The sequence below is a fragment of the Typopeltis vanoorti genome, chromosome 18, assembly GCF_054136105.1.
Source record: "Typopeltis vanoorti isolate ZY-2024b chromosome 18, IOZ_Tvanoo_1.0, whole genome shotgun sequence".
Lineage (NCBI taxonomy): Eukaryota > Metazoa > Arthropoda > Arachnida > Uropygi > Thelyphonidae > Typopeltis > Typopeltis vanoorti.
The window spans coordinates 28,280,653-28,300,556 of record NC_143566.1 but is presented as its reverse complement, the minus strand read 5'-3'; the positions used below and the strand labels follow the sequence as shown (position 1 = coordinate 28,300,556).

The following is a 19,904-nucleotide window of genomic DNA, read 5'->3' as shown; positions in this document are numbered from 1 at the left end:
TAGAGTCAGAGGACATTTCAGTTAAAGATGTAATTATTCCGCCTCTGGTTGGTGACAGTGATCATGTGGTACTCACCTGGTAAGTGACTAAATTTATGAATGTTCCATTCAGAAAAGGTTACATGCTGAACTACAAAGCAGGAAATTACGACCAACTGAGGAATATACTGAATTCAGTGGAATGGGATCAGTTGCTGGATGAGAAGATTATTAACAATGCATGGAATGCATTTAAACAACTTAAATGATGCAGTATCAGAATGTGTGTCCCAAGAGTTCACAGAATAAATAGGGTAGGAGTCAAATGGATGTGTAATCTTATTAAGCCAGAGATTCGTAAGAAAAAGATGATGTGGAAGGGATACCGTAAGGATGATGTCCATTATGAAAATTATAAGCAGCAAGCTAGAATAGTCACAATTGTTGCACGGAAAACAAGTCTGAGTATGAAAAGAAACTGGCTCTGCATGCTAAAGACAACCCATAAGCATTCTATTGATATGCTGCAAGTAAAAGAAAGAATGAATATAAAAGAATAACGCTTCTAAATACAGATAGCATGAAGATAACAGATGCAGAAGAGGTTGTTCAATGAGTGCCCATTTTGTAATGGGTACTCATTGAACTCATTGAAGTAATATGTAATGGGTACTCATTGAAGTAATATGTAATGAGCGCAACATTGAGCTCACTACTATCTCTTCAATGGATGAAGAAACTTGGGTGTATGAGGACGAGGTATTAGAGCTGTTGCACAAACTGAATAAGAATTCAGCAATAGAGACTGATGGAATATCAGCACGTGTGCTAAAAGAGGGTTCAGCTAAACTGGCTATTCCTTTGAACAGGCTGTTTAATATGAGTCTCAGAACAGGGAAGATTCTTCAGGAATAGAAAGAATGTATGGTAATTCCATTGCACAAGGGTGGTGCAAAGATTGATGTATCCAACTATTGACTAATTAGTATCTCAGGAATATTGGTGAAGATTTTGGAAAAATTGGTTGGGGCTCACAGTCAGAAATATGTTGACAGTGAATCTTTACTTTGCAATGAGCAACATGGGTTTACTAAGGGAAGGTCATGTTTTAGCAACTTACTCACATTCTATAACAATGTTACCATCGAACTAGACAATGGGAATGGATACACCATGATACTTTTAGATTTTGCTAAAGCTTTTGAACAGAGTACAGCATGGTAGACTGTTACATAAATTGGAGAATATGACTTTGGATTACAGAACATTAGCATGGATAAGAGGATGGCTGACTCACAGATATCAAAAAGTGGTATACATGGGATGTGAGTCTGCAAGATTTAAGGTAACCAGTGGTGTACCACAAGGATCAGTGCTTGGTCCACTGTTATTCAGTCTGTGCATTAATGATATTGGGAAGGATTTGACAAGTAACATATAGCTATTTGCTGATGATGTAAAGATAGGTAAGGTAATCACGAATGATGTTGATATGCAGTACTTGCAGAATGATTTGAATAGGCTGGAATTATGGGCATGGGAAAATGGATGTCAGTTCAATATCAGTAAATATAAAATCATTCGTTTGGTATGATTAGATATCCAATGTTGTATTATATTGGTGGGATTATGCTAGAAGAAACTGATGAGACTAGGGATCTTGGAATGTTAGTAGATAGGAAGTTGAAGTTCAAGGGACATGTAGCAAAGATTGTAAATACAACTCAAAAGATAACTGCAACGCTGAAACGAACGTCATTTTGCCTCTTTACAAGACCTCACTTGAACTATTGTGTGCAGGTCTAGTCTCCTGGTTTCTGTTGTGATTCTGATATATAGTGGAGCGAGTGCAAAGGAGAGAGTTAAAAATTATATCAGAACTGTGGAATACTGATTATGAAGACAGATTGAAAATTTGTAGACTGCAGACACTAGCAAACAGGAGAAAGAGGGGTGATATGACTGAGACTTACAAACTTCACACTGGATTTCACAAAGATTCACAGAGAATTTCAATTGATGGAATTTTTCAATTTATGAAGGGTTGGGAAAGGACAAGAGAGCATCCTTGGAAGCTGAGAATGAATGCTACTAAGGGGGTGAGGGCTAGATTTTTCTCTCATAGGCTGGTGCAAAATTTTTTTCAAAACCCAATTAAGGGCATTGGTCTCTAACTTTTATTTCCAACATTACTGAGGGGTATAAGTTAAAACTGATTTGAACATTCAAGATAGCAAAGAGATACTACTGTTTCTAGACAGCCATTTCTAGCTCACCTCCACATGGTGAACCCTGGGTAATGCTAAATGAGCAGAGCGATTGCTGGCAGCCAGACTTATCTTAATGATCTCCTTGCTATAGACATAAAATTACAAGCTATACAATCACCAAACAGTTCTTCTCAGGACCACAAGACAAGAAAGCTGGGTACTAATTTCCAGATTTGCCAATGCAACATTGGAGGAATCATCTCTGATAAAAGTCAATATCGCTCAAAAATCCTTTGAGAAAATGATATAGACATAGCTGTCATTCAGGAGACATACATAGATAATGAAAAATTGAAATCCAGAGGAAGAATTGCAGGGTATGATATCCTAAGAGCTATATATCACCAAGCTCATGACTGCACAACTTATGTATGCAATAATATAGAGAATGCTCACTTAATATCAGTACATGTTAATCAGAATATACACACTATACAGTGAGAGTTGAAGATCTCACAGTGGTTAACATCTACAAGCCTCCCCTGGTAGAACGGCCAACTGAAGTAATCCCTGCATTTCCACATCCTACTATCTACATAGGGGATTTTAACTGCCATAACACTCTGTGGAATTATAATTATAATGATGGAAATGGTGAGCATTAACAAACTGGGCTAAGCAAAACAGTCTGAGCTTAATATTCAATGCAACGGACAAAGGAACCTTTCCGTCTGCTGCATGGAATAGGAAATATAACCCAGACCTCTACTTTGTTACCCAGATTACCCAGAATTTGCAAAATCAGCCACTAAACACAACAAGATGAGTCCTTGAAGATTTCCCACATAGCCAACATTGCCCAGTATTGGTAGAGGTAGGAATACAAATACCAATAAATTCCACGACAAGATGGAATTTTAGCAAAGTGAACTGGCAGGATTTTTCACAAGAACTGTATGAAGTAGAAAGATGGACACCACCTGTGTATGTGAAAACTACGACAGATTCTTTGAAGCAGTCATATCAACAGCAAAGTATATTCCAAGGTGTTTCCAAAAGGAATACCTACCTGGCTGGAATAAAGACTGTGAAGTTACATCAAGCTTATTTAGAATATGGCAACTGATATCATACTGTAAAAATAATCATATTAAAAATTCTGAATATTTTTACGTATTAATTATGCTTGTTAGTTTTTGTTTTCATACACGCAGTGTCTGCACTTGTGATGTGCTCGTTATGAAAATATTATGTTAGAAGTAATATGTAAAGAAGTAAAAATATTGAAGTACTTACTAAATTGATTATTTGTGTTACTTATAAGAAAGTTTGTTGTATTTTTAAATGTTGAATTTTGTGTTTGTGAAAGACTTTCTTCAGCGCTGGTGGATACAGCGAGTCAGCCATTTTATTTCAGTGCGTAGTTTCTGACTTTTGTGAAGTGCGCATGCTCCCGGAGTGAACTTGATGTTTGATTGACAGCTGACAAGAAAAGCGTTGCGTATCCAAGTTACAGTGGTAAACAAGAGAGCGTTCAGAAAGTTTTTTAGAACACTGGCCGAGGAATATTCAAGTTGGAAGGAACTTGATTTTTTTGTGTGCAGCAGTTAAAAGGAAATTTCATATTGTATTCCGAAAAAGGAATAGTGGAAATAATATGTTTCAAGAAGGAATAAGTAAAGAAAAAGGAAATCTTGAAACTAAGTTTTTATAAACTGGCCAAGATATATTCAAGTAGGAAGGAACTTGATTTTTTTGTGTGCGGCAGTCAAAAGGAAATTTCATATTGTATTCCGAAAAAGGAATAGTGGAAATAATATGTTTCAAGAAGGAATAAGTAAAGAAAAAGGAAATCTTGAAACTAAGTTTTTATAAACTGGCCAAGATATATTCAAGTAGGAAGGAGCTTGATTTTGTTTTGTGTGAGGCAGTAAAAAAAGAATTTTAAAGGGATCCTGAAAATGAAGTACAGAACCTTGTAACTTCTGGAAAAGAGCCTTAACAGAAAGAGAAAAAGACTATGAACATTTTTTTTGTGATTGTGAAAGAAAAAGAGTTTAGTCTTAAGAGTAAGTTTATATTTTTAAATAAGGCCTTGGATCCATATAATCTGTAGTTGTAGTTATGTATTTTTACTAGAAGTGTATATATGTTGTTTTAAGTTTTATTAAATGTGTTTATTTTGTACTTGGTATTGAGTCAATGATTAGTTGGATTCTGAAAGAGTGAGTTAAAGTCATTGCACCAATTGGAGTGAACTCTTTGTGCAAATATAATAACATATAGGGACACTTGGAGTCAAAAATAAAAATAATTGTTAGTAAATGAAATTATATATATAATACACCATTATAAATAACAATGGCGCAGTCGACGACAGGATAATTGATTATAAATAACAATGGCGCAGTCGACGACAGGATAATTGGTTATGACTAAACTATTTTAGAATCCAAAAGGCAAATCTTGACTCAAATCAAAAAAAAAATGGCTACAGAAAATAGTAATATTAGTAGTAAAGTTCCTTCAGTTAATGATGAAGAATTTTTTAGGTTAATAAATCCAACCTTAGTAATACCTTCTTTCTCAGGTGATAGTAGTGAAAGCATAGAAACATTTTTTAGGTATGCAGAAAAAATTAAAGATTTAGGAAATTGGTCAGATTTTCACTTGTTAATTATACTTCGTAATAAATTGTTGGGAAAAGCCAAAACATTTTTAAATACATCTCCTTTACTAAGAGATACTGACAATTATGCAACCTTTAAAAGTTTGCTAATATCAGAATTTTCAAATGTAAAAGAATTAGGGCCTAACATTTGGAAGATTCAACAGTGTATCCAAGGTAATAAGGAATCTGTTTCTGAATATTATCATAGATTGTGGAGCATTGCTCATGGATTTAATATTTCATCTGAAGAGAAATCCTCTTTAGAATGGTTGCTCTTTAATCAATTTAGGCTTGGCCTCAAGGATAATTTAAAAGAAACAGCGTATAAGAAAAAAGTTAGAAATCTTGAACAATGTTTTGAGCTTGTTAAAGAAAAGGAAGAAAGATTAAGAGATATTTTTCATTCCTCAAGCAATAAGCAAGTAAATTGTTTTCAGCATAATCAAACTCATTCTTCTAGCATTGTGGGTACTGATAAAATGAGAGAAGAAAAGCTTCAAAAGGGTAAAGCTGAAAATAAAAGGAAAAAGTCTAAGGAAACTTCTGTGAATTTTACTAAAGATATTCCAGAATCTGATTCCAGGGTAAAATTACATGATTTGGAAAAATATGAGGAACTGAAAACATTTCTGAGTGAAGAAATAGAAAGACAACAGAGACCCATAGTACAAGGACAGGAACTTCTGTTTAAGATGATGTCGGATTTAACAATATCGAAAAATCTTACAGATAATCAATCTTTTTCTTGTAAATCTGATGGCATTGATAGGAATAAAGCATCTCATAGAAGATACATTCCAAAATGTTTTAGATGCAATAAACAGGGTCATTTTGCTAAAGATTGTTATGTTAGAGATAGATCTTGTTTTCAAAATAAGAAATCAGAGAATAAAAGTAAATCTGGAATTAGTTATTATTCCAATATTATACTGGCAAGGACAGAAATGTCAAACTATTCACTAAACATGGGTAAAGCCAAAGACAGCTATAACCATAAAAGAAAGTTTGATGTAGCATTAGCTCCTTATGCTAATGAAAGTAATCCTTTAACAGTATTACAAGGATTTATTGAAGATGTACCTTGTGATATCTTACTTGACACAGGTGCACACATTTCACTCGTTTCTTATAGCTTATTTAACAAAATTAAATCTCTAATTCCAAATGATATTTCAGTTTTAAGCAATCCAATTAAGTTAAAAGGAATATTTGAATCTGAAATTTCAGCTTATAAGCAAATTAATGTCTTTATTTCAATTCCTTGTTTTCCATTGAAAGTTTCTCATCCATTAATTGTTCTTCCAGAATCTTCAAATCCAAATGTGCAAATAATATTTGGAATTGATTTTCTGAAACGTCATGGGTTTGTATGTAATTTTATTGATAATACAGTATCATTATGTGGAATAGAATGCTGTTTGGACAGGAAATCAGGTGACAGTGGAAAATTAGAGCAGTCTCCTGAAGTTTTTCTAGATACTAGTGATAGTGATCAAGTATTTAATATTGAGACTCTAAAGAATAAGGATCCTAGTTTACAAATTTGGGAAAAGGATAAGATTATCCAAGCTCAGAAGGATGATCCCATACTAAAAACTATTTATGAAGCAGTATTGAAAGAGGAAACTCAACTAGATACATTTTTGAATCTGAAAAACTTGTATTTAGATAAAGATGGGTTACTCTTATCTAGACAAATGGAAGATGGAAAGTTGAAGGTGAAAATATTGGCACCAACTGAAATGATTCCTTGGATTATGTATACTTTCCATGATTCTGACTTAGCAGGACACCAAGGGTTTTCTAGAACTTTGGAAAGAATAAAGGATCGTTACATCTGGAAAGGTATGAAGAGTGATATACTCACGTATGTCAAGTCATGCCATAAGTGCCAAATAAGATCCCCTTTTAGAGGAAAAGCTCCTTTACAACCATTTCCAATTCCAACTAGACCATTTCAAGCTGTTGCTATTGATGTAGTAGGTCCTCTACCAATTACTAAAAAAGGAAATAGGTATATTCTAGTAATCATAGACATGCTAACTAGATTTCCTGAAGCAGTATCAATGAAAGACCAATCTGCAAAAACTATTGCAAGAAAGTTTTTGAATATGATAGTTTGTAGATATGGAACTCCTCAGACCTTACTCTCAGATCAAGGAGCAAATTTCACATCTGAACTATTATTACAGTTATGTAAATTGCTTAATGTTAAGAAGATTTTTACAACACCTTATCATCCGCAATGTAATGGTATGTGTGAAAGACTAAATAGAAACATAAAGCAAATACTTTCAAAGTTGGCAAACACCAAAATGAATGATTGGGATACACATATCTCTCAAACATTATTTGCATGTAGGTCTGCTTTTCATTCTGCTATCAAGGAAAAACCATCTTTTGCATTATATGGTTTTGACCCAGTTTTTCCTAATGAACTTGTTTCAGTTATTCCAAATACAGGATACAGTGATATAAATGAATATTTAGAATTAGTAATAGATAAGTTTTCCACTACTCATAGACTAGTAGGTGAGATAAGTAAATTAAGTGCTCAGAAAACTAGACAATATATAAATCGCTTTAGAAAATATAAATCTTTTGTACCAGGTGATTTAGTATTGTTAGATGATAAATCTAGTATTAAAAGAGTTGGGAAATTAGGAAAGAAAGCCTTAGGTCCATTTAGAATTTTAGACAATTTTTCTCCTGTGAATTTTAGAATTCAAGATGTCAATAATCCTAGTAAAATTTTAAATGTACATTCTGATAGATTAAAAAGGTACTTTTTGGGAAATAAAAATTTAGTTACTTTAGGTGATAATATGAATAAAATATTGAAGGATGAATGTAGTTTTCCTAATACTAATTGTGAATCTTATTCAAGGTTAAATAATAGGAAAGGGAATAGATTTAATACTCATAATTCAAATATGCAGCGAAGGAAAAAATTTAATTTTGGTAAAATGAACCAAAATACAAGAAATTTTAGAAATCCTAAGACACATGTTTCAGATGATGTACAATGTAGGAAAAATGATAATCAAATTGATTCTAATATTGATGAAAGTATAGCGGAATTTCATAGGTTGATAAATATAGGATTAAATAAGAAAAGGGAAGTTAAAGATACCTCAAATTTAGTTAGTAAGGATAAGGAATCCCAGAAACTTTTAGAATCTCAAAAACCTGTAGAAACTGATTCTGATAGTGATGATTCTATAGATTTAGGACATCATTCAAGTAGTTTAAATGAAGTGTTTGAAAGGTATAAAAATGAAATTTTTAAGTATACTAATTTGGAAGAAGAAAGTTCAGAATTATCTCTAGTGTCAGATGATTCTGAAACTAGTGATTCAGAAGATATACATAATGATTAGATAATTAGATTAGAACTTAAAATATAAGATTTAGAAATAAATATTAAAAGTTTGTTTAGATGTAGGTTAAATATTTAAAAAAATTTTTTTTAAAAAAAAAAATTTTTTTCACAGAAAAATGAAACTGATGTAAAAATAATCATATTAAAAATTCTGAATATTTTTACGTATTAATTATGCTTGTTAGTTTTTGTTTTCATACACGCAGTGTCTGCACTTGTGATGTGCTCGTTATGAAAATATTATGTTAGAAGTAATATGTAAAGAAGTAAAAATATTGAAGTACTTACTAAATTGATTATTTGTGTTACTTATAAGAAAGTTTGTTGTATTTTTAAATGTTGAATTTTGTGTTTGTGAAAGACTTTCTTCAGCGCTGGTGGATACAGCGAGTCAGCCATTTTATTTCAGTGCGTAGTTTCTGACTTTTGTGAAGTGCGCATGCTCCCGGAGTGAACTTGATGTTTGATTGACAGCTGACAAGAAAAGCGTTGCGTATCCAAGTTACAGTGGTAAACAAGAGAGCGTTCGGAAAGTTTTTTAGAACACTGGCCGAGGAATATTCAAGTTGGAAGGAACTTGATTTTTTTGTGTGCAGCAGTTAAAAGGAAATTTCATATTGTATTCCGAAAAAGGAATAGTGGAAATAATATGTTTCAAGAAGGAATAAGTACAGAAGAAAAAGGAAATCTTGAAACTAAGTTTTTATAAACTGGCCAAGATATATTCAAGTAGGAAGGAACTTGATTTTTTTGTGTGCGGCAGTCAAAAGGAAATTTCATATTGTATTCCGAAACAGGAATAGTGGAAATAATATGTTTCAAGAAGGAATAAGTAAAGAAAAAGGAAATCTTGAAACTAAGTTTTTATAAACTGGCCAAGATATATTCAAGTAGGAAGGAACTTGATTTTGTTTTGTGTGAGGCAGTAAAAAAGAATTTTAAAGGGATCCTAAAAAAATGAAGTACAGAACCTTGTAACTTCTGGAAAAGAGCCTTAACAGAAAGAGAAAAAGACTATGAACATTTTTTTTGTGATTGTGAAAGAAAAAGAGTTTAGTCTTAAGAGTAAGTTTATATTTTTAAATAAGGCCTTGGATCCATATAATCTGTAGTTGTAGTTATGTATTTTTACTAGAAGTGTATATATGTTGTTTTAAGTTTTATTAAATGTGTTTATTTTGTACTTGGTATTGAGTCAATGATTAGTTGGATTCTGAAAGAGTGAGTTAAAGTCATTGCACCAATTGGAGTGAACTCTTTGTGCAAATATAATAACATATAGGGACACTCGGAGTCAAAAATAAAAATAATCGTTAGTAAATGAAATTATATATATAATACACAATTATAAATAACAATACCAAGATGCTACAGTACAGTAGGGTCAAATCTATTTTTTAAATTGTGTGAAGCTCTATGCTACCATCCTAATCTTAACTGGACAGAATGTATGCCTACCTCTAAGTTTTGGGAAGTGATTGCCATTAATTGTTTATAATTATTATTATTCTGTGACACCTCCAAGGAGTCCATAGACTCATCGAGGGAGGACACCTATTCTACAGCTTTCCACCTCTACTACTATACCGAACCAATTCCACTCTTTCTCTTCCCACCCTCCATATAATGAAAAATTTTATTAAATGATATCCTATAATGCCCTCTCAAAAGTTGATAGACCTCTATCGTATCATTCCTCTTTCTTCTGTCTACCCAGGTCTGCAGTTGACATACCTTCAATCAATCCTTGGAATCTACATTCCATAATCCCAATATCATCTTTGTAACTCGTTTTTGCAGCTTTCCACAGTTTCTTTATCCCTTTGAAACCTAGGAGACAAAATCCACATGGTCGTGTCAAACCCTTATAAAGAGCTAAAACAGAGAAGGAGTTGCATTATTAATTGAGAAGAAACTTACAAACTCAGTAATTGATGTAAAGTAATTAATGTAAAGCAGATGTAAAGAATAAAGCAAGTAATGAGGTAAGTAAAGAACATAGTGAGCCTATTGTGGATGCTGTAACTAATATAAAAAACACCAAAATCAGTGGATTTAATGAAAATGTACCTATAAGTATATTTGATATAGTGGAGGAAATCAATGCACCTCTTGCAGATGATGATGAAATTGGAAACACTGAAGATAGCTGATCTGTAGTAAAGGATAAGAAAAGAAAGATTGGAGTTGCAAAAAAAAAGCATCTCAGAAATTTGGGAAAAGAACATGTATCAGTGTCAAAATCTGGAAAAGTAATTCCAGATTTTGACACTGATATATTTCCAAGCAAGAAAAATGCAGCTGCCACATATGATTTTTTACTATAGAGAAGAGACATTTTTGATAATTATTGAAAGTGCAACAACTTAGAACAGCAATGTGCATTTATTGCTAGGAATATGGAAAACATACAACTGAAATACAGATATACACACACACAAAAAAATATAAAAAAAAAAAAAATTGAATAATGCATTCTACTTTCTGTTAGAAGGAAAAAAGTGAGTGTGCAAATTATTTTTTTAAACACACTAGGAATTAACGATAGACCTATTAGACTTATTTTGCAGAAAAGAGGTGATTTTGTTCAATCAGAGAGAAGAGGAAAGCAATTAAAAAATCAGTACGGCAACACATTAACTCTATATCCCATATGGAGAGCCACTACCTAGAGAATATATAGTTAGAGGTAAAAGTCTGGCTGACTTACACAGAGATTATCAGTAAGCACAAGCTGGAAAAAAAAAAAAAAAAACCATTTGTGAATCTCATGATGTACTCATGTATTTTCAATGAGGAATTTAATATTTCCTTTTTGTCCCCCTAAAACAGATTTATGCAACCTGCAAAGCTTATAAAAATGCACCAGATGATGAAGACTTAACGAAAAAGTACAAAAAACATCAGGAGGAAAAGTTAAGTCATAAAGCTAAAGTACTAGATAAAAAACATGTTGATAAGAACTTTGTTTTGCCATCGTTCGATCTTCAAGCTCTCTTACCTTGGCTTAAGGGAAATTTACTGATTTTTTAATACAAATCTAAAGTAAATTGTTATAATTTTACAATTTGTGAAATTGGCAGTGAAAATGTAAATTGTTTCTTCTGGCATGAAGGTGAAAGCCACCATGGCGTAAACGAAATAGGCTCATATTTATTGAAATATTTGGAAAAAAAACTACATTGATTGATGATGACAACTTGGAATTTACATTTTACTCAGATAATTGCTGTGGGCAAAACAAAAATTTTTATATTATTGCAATGTGCTTATATGCTGTAAGAATGTTTGAAATAAAAGCAAATAATCACAAATTCTTAATCTGTAGCCACACTCAGAATGATGGTGATGCTGCACATTCAGTCATCGAGAAAGAGATAAAGAAATCCCTCAAAAGCAGCCCCAATTATTATTCCTCAGCAGTATGCCATTATAATATGAACAGCCAAAAAAATGTGGTTCTCCATACGAGGTAAAAACACATATGTTTACCTGGTATGGAGAGTATGGCTTATTCAGATTTCATGGACTTGAAGCGAATGATGGGTACCAATTATGCTAAAGACACCCATGGTAATTCCATAAAACTGTCTAAGATGAAAGTGCTCAGGTTCGAAAAGTCAAAATCATTTTCACATTTTTTTAAACTCTCATACAAAGACTCAGAATTTGGAGAAATTGAGATCCAAAAGAGAAAAACCAACAGCAATTCTGTCCTGCAGCAAGCCTATTAAAAAAAAAATTATCCATAGATGGGAAAAGAAAGCCAACTATTTAGAATTAATTCACTCAAAACATATTTCATAAAGTTATACTGATATTTTCAAATCACTGTTTTCTTAAGTTTCTTTGTTGCGGTCATTTCCTATTAATACTGTTGGAATGAAAAGTGTAATAAAACATAAAACAATAATCTATTCTATTACCTTTGAAATTATAATAAATCAAAAAATGAATAGATTGAAAATGGGAAAAATGAGAAATCAAAACAGGGGGGTGATGTTAGGGGTGAAACATAACATAACATAACACCATAACTAAATTAATATCTACATTACTTCTAGAGAACTTGCAGCAACCAATTTTTGATTGGCTCTTAGTTTAATACTGCTGTAAAAATAATTAACCTTAAAATATGCAATTTTCTTTCCTCTCTCTTGAACAATTTAATATTTTTGACTTAAAAGTGAAGGAAGGGTGTGATATAAAGTACAAGGAAGGGTGTGATATAAAGAAATCATACTTAATAATATTACATTACAGAAATGTATCATTTATTAAAACAGATTAACATTATTTTTAGTTATGCTTTATTCAATAAAAAGTAGCTGGAGTTTAATAATTTTACATTGTATATAATGATATATAAAGTCTGCTGAACTCTTTAAACTATGAAAATTAACCATATACTTACTATTTTTTTGCCTGTTGATGCACTTTTAAAAGTAGATATATGAACCTAAATAACGAGAACAAATCTTCTTGAGTATATTCTAAATTAAAGATATAATACATTACAGTACATACATTATGTAAACTTATAATTTCTTTGATAATTGCCAGGGAAACATGTTACTTATACTGCAATACTTACATGTTTTTAGTACAAAATGTTATCAAAGTTGCAACAGCATTTATGCCTTATTTACCACTGTCACCAGCATTTGATCAGTCTACAGCAATTAAGACTTTTGCTCATCTTAATTATGGCAGCCTTGTCAGTTGTTAAAGAATGGTAGCTATCAGGCATAATTCAAATGTTACAAAACTACACTTATGTTTTGAACTAAGGATATGAGGCAAGTGTATTACATGGAAATTGTGTGTATTCCCTGATAGGTTTGCTTGGTCTGTTCAGTACCTAGGAGGGAAAAAACGCTGCCATGTCCAATATGTTATGAGCTAACTCATGTTATTAAAAAAAAAATTAAAAAATAAAATAAAAAAAAAAAAACTCAAAGACTCTTCATATTCTATAAAGGATTTGTACCAGGTTTTTCAAAACAAATGGCACTGCTATTATCAAATGAATGGCAATATTCCTAAGAATATTAGAGTTGTGGGACGTTCATTCAGTACACACACATCACCTATATTTACCTCTTTGTAAATTCATTCATGCTTAATACATATGTTAGGGACTAAATGATTAATATAGGCATTATTTATAATGCCTGGCCATTATGAATAATGACAAACAAAATCAGGCGCTGTAATAAATTTCACCTTGTTTATCATCTGATCAGGTAAAGTGATAATAATGATACCTTTCTAGCAGTATTAGAAGGGGTAGGGTTGGGAGAGGAGAGGAGAGATTCTTCGGATTTCTTTTTGCCAGGAAACGTGAAGGGAACTTTGCCCAGGTGACTAAAATTTTTACAAAATCAGCTTATTTGACAATGATACAAAAAAGTAAAAGTCAAAAACTAAAGTGATTTGGCCCATAATATATATATAATAATATAATATATTTGGCCTAAAATATAAACATCATATACAGGTATAGTAATATGCATATGGCAATTTGATGAATTATTACATTCATACTGAAGAAATATTTCAGCTACTGCACAATACCCATATCACTATTGGCCATTGCAGAAACCAAATGGAAAAGAATTAAGTAATATAAAAATATTACAAGGGAGATAATCGTAATTTAGGTTAGTTTTTTTTTTTTTTTTGAAAATCAAATTGCCCAAAGGGAATGTAGCTTTATTCGTAACGTCTGGTCAATTTCATAAATTAATGTTGGAAGTTTATTTTGCACTTGGTTAGACTATAATAAATTTAGTTTAATCCTTTATCCAAGTGTAAGCAAACAAAGTTTGCACCTGAAAATATCTTCAGGACTGAGGTAAGGTGGTACATCCATTGGCAACTCGTAGCAAAGGTGGATCAAGCTCTCATCACTCCATGTCTCAGAATCTCCCATAATGCAAAGCACATCTCCTTGCAGACATGTATACTGCTATGCATTAAGGGAAGGGCCACCACCCAGACCGGTTTTGACCTTTATTGAGGTCTCGTCAGTGGGAGGCAGACCCAGAGTGGTGGTGTTCACCACTGTTCCACCCATCCCACTCTTGTTAACCACATTCTTACTCAGCTTCTAGGTATGACCCAATTGTTGTTTTTACCTTTTTCTATATACCAAAGATGGCCATGAGTAATCATATTTGTTCTATAAAATCCTTTCACCAGTTTGCATGATTATCACATTACATCTTCTCCAGCTGATCATCAGGATTTATAGTCTGTCCACCTTTAATCTGTTCTCACAGTCAACATTACTATCCTAATATTATCTTGGTTACTTCCAAGTATTAGAATTCTGGAAACATGATGTGCACAAAACAGTCCAGATGTGGTTGTATTAAGAAGCACAATGACTTTCTTATTCAAGATCATAAGGTTCCTTCTGACCATTGTGTTATCTTCTTTTTTTTCTTTTTTACCACTTTGCAATGTGGCCTATGAAGATAATTCTTTGTCTGTTATCATTATGAGATTCCTAGCATCAGTTGCTTATAGCAAAATTCCATTAATGCAATATGCAACTGGAATCACTTCAGCCAAAAATATATAACATTATAACTTTACATTTAGCAACAATGAATTGACATCCAGTCTATTCAGATCCTCTTGTAGAGATATGATGTTCATTTTACCCAACTCAGCATCATTCTCAAATAAAATACATTTTCCTCTGAGTCATTTCCAATGTCATTAACACATACAAAGGGAACAGTAATAGTTCAGCATCACATTTGCTCCATGTGTGCAATATATATATATATATATATATATATATAGATTCTAATAGTTAAGTAAACCCCACCTTCCTGTAACATGGTCTGTCTTCATAAACAACCACTGGCAAGGAAATTATTTCTGCCGAATAGGTAATTCCAAGTAGGCTGCCGGGTGGTAGATGAGTTACTGAGAGTGAAACATGCTTACTGGAGGCAAGAACTAGTTATTGCCATGTTTTGTTTCTGAATTAGGATCTATGGTTTCTGTCCCTTTCAGACACGCAATGCAGGTGATTACCTTCACGGCATGCTAAACGCATAATTAACTAAGGAGCCAGCACCTCATTCAACATATACACAAGCATTGAACCTAATGATAATAATGATGGAGGCTTCTCAATGAGCTGGCAAATAAGCATGCCAGTGCTTATTCTGCCAGCTCGTGCCTGAAGGGATCCCAGTATAGCAGGAAGATGGGGAAAATTTTAAAGCTATGATTGAAATGGAGTCTAGGCACATCATATATATATGTAGCAGTAACATCCATAATCTTTCGCCCCAGCTCTAAGATTTTGACATCACAAAGCATGAAAGATACTATATATATATATATATTAAAAAAATAAAAAAATCTGCACATTCTTCAACAACTAGAGCCTCAGCATACACATTAATGAGTACTCCATCACCTACATACATCAAAACTTGATCTGTTATTCCTTACTGAACTTCCATTATCAGTTCACCTTAACTATCCTAACCATGTTCTGCATGAGAACATGGTTAGGATAGTTAAGGTGAACTGATAATCCTTCTTATAGATCTTACAGGATCTATAAGAAGGGTGGAATATGTCCATGTATTAGCTCAGCCATTCCATGACAGATTATTAACTCTTGAATTGCCTCTACATGTTCTGTTCTGGCTCAATATTCTTCATCTCACTTGGTTGCTTTCATCTGTTGCCTGCATTGCTCTCCTAATTCTGATAATGATATTGACCAATGATTATTTTTCTCAGAAGAACGATTTCTTACAGCCTAATACCCAGTCTGCATCGAGGCATTTTTAGCAAGCCATTATCTTCTGGTCTCTCTCTCTCTCTTGTCATTTGTGATTAGATCACCAATTTCACTCTGGTCATTCACTGAATGTTATGGCAGATCGTTTTCTTTCAAGATTTCTCTCTTGATGCTAGATACCACAGGGTTCTGCACTTTCATCCATGATCTTCCTCCTATACATTAATTACCTTCACTCGCTAGTCTGAAATCCTATCAACAGTTTTACCTAATGAAAGTATACACCATTTTCCTTTTCCTCATTCTAGAAACTGAGTCAAACATGCAATGCCCAATTTATGATTTCAATAAGAAAGACAGTGATGAAGCATTATGTGATACACAGGGTTCTGCACTTTCATCCATGATCTTCCTCCTACCCATTAATTACCTTCACTCGCTGTCTGAAATCCTATCAACAGTTTTACCTAATGAAAGTATACACCATTTTCCTCTTCCTCATTCTAGAAACTGAGTCAAACATGCAATGCCCAATTTATGATTTCAATAAAAAAAGACAGTGATGAAGCACTATGTGATAAAACTCATCTACCACCTGGGGATAGTTGGCATTTCCTCTGATTAAAGAAAGTATGCATTCAAGACAGCAGTCACATCTGAAGTGCCACAGCCAGAAGTAGTTGACTTAGCTTGGAGAAGCTTCGAGTTGCATGTCACCAGTCAATGAAATGAATTTCAACATCTGGTGTGAGACCACCCACCTACTGTTGTAGTCCCAAAGTGGTTTCAAAAAGTATCGTGTCTGGTCTCTAGAGTAGGGTTTCCAGATTCTGTAAAATAAAAAATTAAAATATTAAAATTTAAAAAAAAAGAGAAAAAAAAGAAAAATCCTTAGCCCACCCACACAGTATTAACATATTAAAGGTTAATCTTTTGTGGGTGTGGATAACATAAAAAAAAAAAAAGTCCATTACTGACCCAATTATTTAATAAACATTTCCCCCTCACTACTTTGTAGGCTGTGTAAATATTTTTGTAGTTATCTCTTTCTGATTAGAGGGTGACTTTGTATATGTTACTAGCATTTTTGTCCACAGCTTCCTGTTACTAACCTAGAGTTTTATGACAAGATCATCATCTTCTTGATCATTCACTCTTGAAGACTTTCATGTTTCACTGCAATAAGTAATTTTATTGTTGGCCTACTCTTTTGATACTACCAAAATAGTTTTCTATAGATATCCAGCTATAATTTTTGCAGAACTAAGACAATTATTAACGGTATCTATCAACAACAAAAAAAAAAAACTTACGTATCTTTATGCAAATCCCACTGACAAAAGGTTGCAAACATACAGTATGTTAATACCATGGATGGGCTAAGCATTAGATAATCCATAAAATCTGCTCCAAAGACCAAAACATGAAACTTTTAGAGCCATCACCTATTAGTAGGCATTCCACACTGAGTAATGAAATTCAATTGCCAGCTAAAAGGCATCTGCAGGGGTGCTTATGGGTCAAAGCTGTATAACTGAGAGACCTCCACATAGCCTTTAAAGGAATGCAGAGAACCAACCAGGGCTTCTGACCTAATGTCCAATTCTCACCTTCTTGTGGTGCACCCTGTCTACCAGGATACTGAACGAATGAGAATGGGCTGGCAATTTGGGATTTAGCCGACCAAATTGTATTCTTATCGGCTTAAACCACAATATAAAATGATGGTACAACATGACAGAATTTCATGCTGGCTGGGGCATCATCAGGTTAAACAAGGCCCCCCATTGTTTTCGCCAGGGAACAGGGTGAACAGCGAAAAGTCAGCTACTGGAACAAATCCTAAAACAAACCCAACTCAACATTACAAGAGTTCAAGATCAGTACTATCAATATAAGAAGTCTGAATGGCTAAGAAATGGAGATAGCCGAGGAATTGGATAAGTATCAGATCGACATAACAGGGATGACAAACAAAAAAGACAAAAACTGGCGAGATCTTTCTGAGCAATGAATACAAAATGTTATATTCAGGCAATGACAATCAAGGAAAAGAAGGGGTAGCCATAGTATTCAACACTAAACATGAAGCTAATCTTCTTGAATGGCAGGCAATTTCAAGTAGAGTGATGTGGGCAAATATCACAATAGAGAACTCGACAATGAGACTTATTTGTACATATGGCCCCAAAGAAGTGGAGGAATTTTGTGAGCTTTAGAGAAAGCAACTGACACAATGAAAAATTGGTCCTTGTTGGGGATCTAAATAGCAGAGTAGGATGATTGTCAGACATACAAAAATAATTGAAAAAAATTTGGAGAAAGAGCAAAGCTAATAATAATACCAAATATCTGTTGGATTACTGCTCAGGATATGGACTGGTTATTACTAACACATAAAAATGTGCACAAATTCACATGGAGAGAAGAGGCAAGGAATATGAAAAGTCTCATTGACTATGTTATTGTTGATAGCAGTGTTTTCTCCCTGGTGCAGGACACTAGAGTGTACAGAGGATTTGAAATTAGAAGTGATCACCACTGAGTCTTGAGCAGGATAAAATTGAAAAAGAAGAGCATGTCAGAAAGTTTTAAAGCAAATAAAAGAAAAGTTGAGCAGCTCTCAGGTGTGAACTGTAGACTAAAATACACAAACATTATTCAAGAAAAAATGAAATAATTTGAGAACAGGAACCAAACCTTGGAGATTCAGTGGCAAGCCCTGAAGAAAACACTGACTTATTCAGACAGATAGGAATGTTGTGAGGTTGTCTGGAAGGATAGAAAAATCAGAACTCCATGGTGGACACAGGAAGTTAAAGAGGTAGTGAAGGAAAAGAAGAAAGCATATCAAAAGTTCCTGGCAAATAAGTCAGCTTGTGCTCTTAGAGAATGCAGAGACAAATGTAAGAAAGCAAAACACTGTGTAAAACTAGCTAAACAAAAGTCATGGGAAGACGTCTGTAAGAAAATAGAAAATTAATATCAAGAAGGTGGCAAGATATTCTGGAAGTTGTTGAAGAAGCTCAGAAATGGAGGAAAGAGAAATCAAAGTAATGTAATGTAAAAGGAATCAGAGATGATAAAGATGACTTGAAAAACTGAAGAAAAAGATATCATTGATGTATGGAGTAGTTACTTTGAAAATTTGTTAAATGAATAAATCAGTGACAGCACAGTGGTAAAAAAACACTGACCAGGCATGCAATCAGGAATACATATCCATATTTGAAGTAGAAAAAGTCATCAAAACTCTGAAATGTGGAAAGGTAGCTAGAGTAGATGATATGCGACCAGACATGCTCAAGTATGGAGGTATAAAAATCTTACAGTGTCTGCACTGCATAGTTCAGAAGCCTGGGCAGAGGGACAAATTCCAGATGATTGGAGTAGAGCTCTCATAGTACCCATATATAAAAAGGAAAAAAAAATGAATGTGAGAATTACAGAGGTATTTCTCTACTGGGTGTTCCTGGTAAGATTTATGCAAGTATACTTGAGAAACGGTTGAGAAGGATTGCGGAAGAGAAGCTTGGTGAAGAACAATCTGGATTCAGACCAAATACAGGCTGTCAGGATCAGATTTTCACTTTACGACAAACAGTTGAGAAATTATGGGAATATAACAAAGATCTGTATTTAAGTTTTGTAGATCTGGAAAAGGTATATGACAAGGTGTCAAGAGAGATGCTATTCAAAATGCTACAGTTATATGGTGTCAATGGGGCATTACATCAAGTAATACTTAGTCTTTATTTGAGTTGTAAGTCAACAGTTAGAATTGAAGGAAGTACAGGAAGGTGGTTTAATGTTAAATCTCATGTCAAACAATTTGACATGAGATTTATGATATGCAATAACAGAGAGGATAATGTACATTATCCC

At 33.4% G+C, this 19,904-nt stretch overlaps 1 protein-coding gene across 1 annotated transcript in view; it reads right to left on the bottom strand.

The window, feature by feature from the left end:
• The window catches only part of Cyt-c1 (Cytochrome c1), a 149,104-nt gene that overhangs the window by 100,374 nt on the left and 28,826 nt on the right, over positions 1-19,904 (bottom strand). The window contains exon 2 of the mRNA XM_090407947.1: positions 12,657-12,701. Within this exon, the coding sequence (XP_090264073.1) occupies positions 12,657-12,701 (45 nt within the window). The remainder of the gene's footprint in view (positions 1-12,656; positions 12,702-19,904) is intronic.